The sequence below is a fragment of the Nicotiana tabacum genome, chromosome 21 (assembly GCF_000715075.1).
Source record: "Nicotiana tabacum cultivar K326 chromosome 21, ASM71507v2, whole genome shotgun sequence".
In the NCBI taxonomy this organism is placed as follows: Eukaryota; Viridiplantae; Streptophyta; class Magnoliopsida; order Solanales; family Solanaceae; genus Nicotiana; species Nicotiana tabacum.
The window spans coordinates 33535528-33541783 of NC_134100.1; the positions used below are offsets into that span (position 1 = coordinate 33535528).

Here is a 6256-nt window from a genome sequence, read left to right on the forward strand (position 1 = left end):
AGTGTTAAACATTTGACACGTCGCAAAATAGTGTTATACAAATAAAGAAAATGTAGATGATGTATTATAAAGTAAACACTAAAATATTCAGTGCATATACATGTGAGTTTAGGAGTACTTGTTGAACTGAGGTTAGGGTACTAGAGGTAGTTTCCTTGGTTATTGAGTTGTAACCTAAAAACTACTCTTTGAAGTTAATGGAGATTTAGAGAAAATCCTACTGGATAGGCCGTGGTTTTTACTCCCTTGAGCAAGGAGGTTTTCCACGTAAAAATCTCTGTGTTGATTACTTTTCCGCAATTATTCTTGTCTGAGTGTGCTAAACTAGTTCGAAGGACCAGGTTCTTTGAAAACGTAAAAATCAGGCAAGACATCAACCCCCTTTCTTGTGTCTAAAATAACAATTGGTATCATAGTAGGTTCTTTCATAAAAGGCTAACACCTTGAAAGGATCTACAATGGCTGCACCACCAGATGCTCAAGAAGGACAATCAATCGTTAGGGCACCATTGTTCAATGAAAAATACTATGGATGGTGGAAGGAAAGGATGTGTGATTTCTTGGAAGGAGAAAACCTGGAACTCTGGGATATCGTTGAAAAGGGACCAAAAATTCCAATATTATTTGATGACAAGGGTGTCCCTACTGGACCAAAGCCAAGAGAAAAATACTCTGAGGAAGTTGTCAAAGGAATTCAAAAGAATGCCAAAGCTAAGAAGATCTTAATTTGTGCAATTGGCCCTGATGAATACAACAAAATATCTGCATGCAGAGATGCAAAAGCTATATGGGACGTCCAACAGTTTGCTCATGAAGGGACCTCTCAAGTGAAGCAGTTAAAGATTGACGTGCTAACTAGGCAATATAAACTGTTCAAGATTAAAGATGGGAAAACTATCCTAGAGATGCATACCAGACTCACTGCCATTATCAACGAATTAATATCTCTTGGAGAAGTGATTTCCCGCAACCAAAATATGAGAAAAACTCTGAGCATACTACCTTCTTCACGAGACAACAAAGTAAATGCAATTATTGAATCAAAGAATCTGAATGCAATGAATCTTGATGATATGATTGGAAATCTGAACCCTACGAGCTAAAGCTCAATCAGGATCGCCTAGATCGACAAGTTGCTGAACCTTGCAAGACCAAGAACCTGGTGCTTAAGACAACCCACAAACAAGACGCTGAAGAAGATGATATGGCATTGCTGACTTGACGCTTTCAGAAAGCAATAAGGAAAGGTGGTTTCTTGAAAAAGGGTAGCTCATCAAAACCAAAAAATGTGGAGAAGAACAATAATAATAATAGTGATGATGGCTGCTACAAGTGTGGAAAGAAAGACCAGTTCATCAACGACTGTCCTCTATGGGAACTTGAGTGGAAAAAGAATAATTTCGATAAGGAAAAGCAACAGAATAAAGATGGGGTTCCTAGACGAAGAATGACAAATAAGGAAATGGACAAAATTATGAAAAAGAAAATGGCTGCCATCCAGTCATCCTCAATTGATAAGACTGATGACGATGATGTAAGTGAAGATGAGGATCAGTCACTAATGGCCAAAGAGCATAGTGATTCAGAATCAGAATATATTTTGGCATTGATGGGAAATTCAGACTCTGACGCTGATGAGGAAGAAGAACCTGAGGTAAGAATTCAAGATATTAAAGACAAAATTCACACCTACTCTAAAAATAAACTGATTTTGTTGTCAGGTGTCTTAATTGATTCATATCAAAAACTTTCTTGAAAATGAGCAATTGATATCTGAGTATGCATCACTTAGACTTGAACACAAAGATTTAGAAATAAGTAGAGAAAATCTTGATGTCATTGTAGTGGATCTCAAGGACCAGATTCTTGTGTTAGAAGATGAAAAGGCTGTCTTAGAAACTGAAAATAATAGATTGCTTAGTGCACCAAATAAAGGTAATGAGCTAGCCACTAACATTCAGAAGAAACTAGAAAGTGAACTAAAAGAAACCAATAACAAACTTCTAGCTGAATCTGAAAAGGCTAGGATACTTCAAGAAAATCTAGATAAGGCTAAGTTTGAATTAGAAAAGAACTTGTACTAGACCAGGTCTTCTCAGATAATATTCAAGATGCATGAAAACCACAGTAACAATAAAAAGGTTCTAGGACATACTAAGGTTAAAACTCCTTATAACCCTCATAGCAAGTATGTGGACATTCCTGATAATCGCCTATGCACTCAATGTGAAAAAAAGGGACGCTTCATGGAAACATGCCCATTCAAAATCAAAGCAAGCCTAAACAATATTGCATATGTTGAGAAAAGGAAATCAATGAAACATGGTCCTTCGCAGAAGGTTAATAAACTACCAGGATAGACTAAAAAGAATGTTATTCATCTTTTTACTCAAAGAAACAGACCCAAGCTAACCTGGGTTCTTAAAAATTAACCCATGAATGTTTTTGCAAGCTAGGGTGAGAGGAAGCAAGAATTGGTGGTATGTTGACAGTGCTTGCTCCCGCCACTTGACCGGAAATAGAAATAATTTCCTCTCACTAAGAGCCTATGAAGGAGGGAGTGTGAGCTTTAAAAATGGCAAAAAGGGAAACATAATCTCATAGGTAAGGTTGGTTAGTCCCACTCTCATGTTATAGATAATGTGTACTATATCAAAGAATTGAAGCACAGTTTACTAAGTGTATCTCAAATGTGTGACAAAGGGAATCGGGTTCTTTTTACTTCCATAAGATGTTTGGTGTCAAATAAAAACTCTGGAAACCTGGTTCTCAAAGGAAAAAGGCATAAAAATGTTTACAAAGCTGATTTCATGTCTGCACCTGAAAATGAACTTTGATGTCTTAGTGCACTAGATACTAATTCCTTCCTATAGCACAAAAGACTAGGGAATGTCAGCTTCTATATGCTGAACAAGCTAATTACCAAGGACCTGGAACTAGGGTTTCCCAAGTCGAAATTCAAGGAAGATAAAGTTTGTGATGCATGTGTAAAAAGTAAGCAGGTCAGGTCTACATTTAAATCTAAAAAGGTAGTAAGTACCTCTAGACCTTTGGAACTACTTCACATGGACTAATGTGGACCAATGAGGGTTCAAAGTAGATGAGGTAAGAGATATGTGTTTGTAATTGTTGATGATTATTCTAGATTTATATGGAATATATTTCTTGCAAGTAAAGATGAAACTTTCGATATGTTTGTTACTTTTGTGAAGAAACTGCAAAGAAAGATGAACAATCATGTAGTTAGCATTAGATCTGACCGTGGAACTAAATTTGAAAATGCTAACTTCCTTGAATTCTGCAATAAAAATGGTATTGATCATAATTTCTCTGCCCCTAAAACACCACAACAAAATAGTATTGTTGGGAAAAATAAAACTCTAGAGGACATGGCCAGAACCATGTTAATTAGTAGTGGTATTCCTAAGACCTTCTGGGCTGAAGCTGTAAACAATGCATATTATATTATAAATAGATGCATGATTAGGACAATAATTGAGAAGAACCCCTATGAGTTACTAAAAGGCAGAAAATCAAATGTAACACACCTAAGAACCTTTAGAAGCAAGTGTTTTGTACATAATAATGGGAAAGAGGCTCTAGGAAAGTTTGATGCTAAGAGTGATGAGTGTATCTTCCTGGGTTATTCACCACAAAGTAAGGTCTATAAGGTTTATAACAAAATAACAAAATGCGTTAAAGAAAGCATTCATGTTATCTTTGATGAATCTAACCTTTTGGATGAGAAAGGTACACAAGTTGTTGATGATGGTGAGTTTGGCCCAGCTGAAAATCATGAGGAGTAAATAAACCATGAAGTACTATAAGCTGCTGCAGGACATGAACTAGGTCCTTTGGAAATAGCTCAGGAGGTATCACAAAAAGGGGGAGGGGGGGGGATAGCACAAAAGATTCAAGGTGAAACTGCAGCACCTGCTATCCCTGCTAAACATGAAGAGAACACTGAGAATTAAAGATCTCATGTAGGGGTTTGAAATATCAAAGCTCCCATCCTCTGACAAATGTGATCACCCCAGTTGACTCTGTAATGGTAACAAGGTCAAAATTTAGGAATATGCCTTCTCAGCATACCTATCCATGGTAAAGCGTAAGAACAATAAAGAAGCTCTTGGAGATGCAGATTGGATAGTGACCATGCATGAAGAACTAAATCAGTTTGAATGAAATAAAGTTTGGCACATGGTTCCCAGCCCAAAGGACAGAACAGTTATTGGAACCAGGTGGGTGTTTAGGAACAAGCTGGATGATCAAGGGAATATTACCAGAAATAAAGCTAGATTGCTTGTGTAAGACTATAATCAAGAAGAAGGAATTGACTACGATGAAATATTTGCTCCTGTGGCCAGGATAGAGGCAATTCGAATTCTTATTGCGTTTGCATCATACAAGGGTTTCAAATTATATCAAATGGATATCAAGAGTACTTTCCCGAATGGATACTTGAAGGAAGAAGTGTTTGTTCGACATCCCTAGGTTTTGAAAGTCACGAGTTTTCAGACTATGTGTACAAGTTAGCCAAGGCATTGTATGGGGTTAAAACATGCTCCAAGAGCATGGTATAAAAGACTATCAAAATTCTTCCCGGAGAACGGGTTCTCACGAGGCAAAATTGATAACACATTGTTTTTATTAAAAAGTGGTAAGAACCTACTGATAGTGCAAATATATATTGATGACATCATCTTTGGAGCCACAAATGAATCTCTTTGTAATGGATTTGCTGAACTCATGGGAAGTGAATTTGAAATAAGCATGATGGAAGAACTAACTTTTTTTCTTGGATTCCAAGTTAAGTAGACAAAGAAAGGAACTATGATACACTAACAGAAGTACATCAAGGAGTTGCTCAAAAGGTTTGATATGGACAATGCTAAAATAATTGATACTCCTGTTGCTACTACAATCAGATTGGATGTAGATGAATCAGGTACTCTTGTTGATGAAAAGAAGTACAGAGGTATGATAGGTTCCCTACTCTACTTGACCGCAGGTAGACCTGACATTATGTACAGTGTGGGGATGTGTACAAGGTTCCAATCTAGTCCAAAAGAATCACATTTGAAGGCCGTTAAAAGAATTTTAAGATATCTTAAGGGCACTCAAGACCTAGTTCTTTGGTATCCCATAGGAGACTCCTACGAATTGATTGGTTATGCTGATGCTGACTACACTGGATACCTGGTAGATATGAAAAGCACATCAGGAATGGCTCGCTTTCATGGATCATGTCTAATTTCATGGGCATCCAAGAAACAAAATTTTGTAGCCTTATCAACTAATGAAGCTGAGTATGTAGCTGTTGCATCATTGTCACGACTCAAAACCCACTATAGGCTGTGATGACGTCCAACGTCGCCGTTAGGCAAGCCAACGGTGAACTATTACGTTAATTATTCATTTTATTACTTTTAAAATCATAAATTTTATTAAGTAAGGAAATTTACACCTTTAAAATCACGTGTACATACATAACTAGTAATGCATAAAAATAAAAGGTGATAATAATATGCAAATCCGTAAGCATCAACTAGAATATCGAAAAACCCAGTGTCACAAGTGCATGAGCATTTACTAAGGAATACAATAATAATACATCATATGTCTGGAATGTAAATAAGACAGGATAAAGTAAATGGTACGATGGAGACTCTGTGGGCTGCGATACGTAGCCTGAAATGCAGTTCACTATAAAGTCTCATTTGCAGTTGTGCCTACGCGCCAATATGTCCACCAAATGAACCTGTCACATCCTGCACATTTAGTGCAGAAGTGCAGCATGAGTACGTAAATCAACGCGTACCTAGTAAGTATCTAGCCTAACCCCGGAGAAGTAGTGACGAGGGATCGACATCGACACTTACTACTGGTCCAATAAATCAGTATGATAAATCATAAACATATATGAAGCATAACAGTAGCAGTGAGGTACAACCAGTAACTAACATGATCTTTCAAAATTTCTTTTAACGATATAAATTTCTCAATCTCGTATCCTATCTAAATAGCTCAGAAAATATCAATTTCCAATATCAAACAGATAAGGAATACCATATAAAATGCCAGGCATCAGTGGAAGGATAATCTCGTGAATATTCGGGCTGCTATCGATATAATACACGATTATGCCGAGGTCATACGACCCGATCCAGAGTGGTGTGTACACTGCTGAGGGTTGACCGACACGAATCAGAGATGCATCTCAATATACTGCCGAGACATTCGGCCCGCTCCACAA

At 37.2% G+C, this 6256-nt stretch overlaps 2 protein-coding genes across 2 annotated transcripts; both read left to right on the forward strand.

The window, feature by feature from the left end:
- The first annotated feature begins 458 nt into the window (after window positions 1-458).
- LOC142175190 (uncharacterized) lies at window positions 459-3806 on the forward strand. The gene is made up of 4 exons (XM_075241770.1): window positions 459-1022; window positions 1232-1654; window positions 1764-2077; window positions 3146-3806. The coding sequence occupies exons 1-4, from the start codon at window positions 459-461 to the stop codon at window positions 3804-3806; spliced, it is 1962 nt and encodes a 653-aa protein (XP_075097871.1).
- A 1075-nt stretch (window positions 3807-4881) lies between these two features.
- Window positions 4882-5361, forward strand: LOC142175191 (secreted RxLR effector protein 161-like). The gene has a single exon (XM_075241771.1). The coding sequence runs from the start codon at window positions 4882-4884 to the stop codon at window positions 5359-5361; it is 480 nt and encodes a 159-aa protein (XP_075097872.1).
- The last annotated feature ends 895 nt before the right edge of the window (window positions 5362-6256 follow it).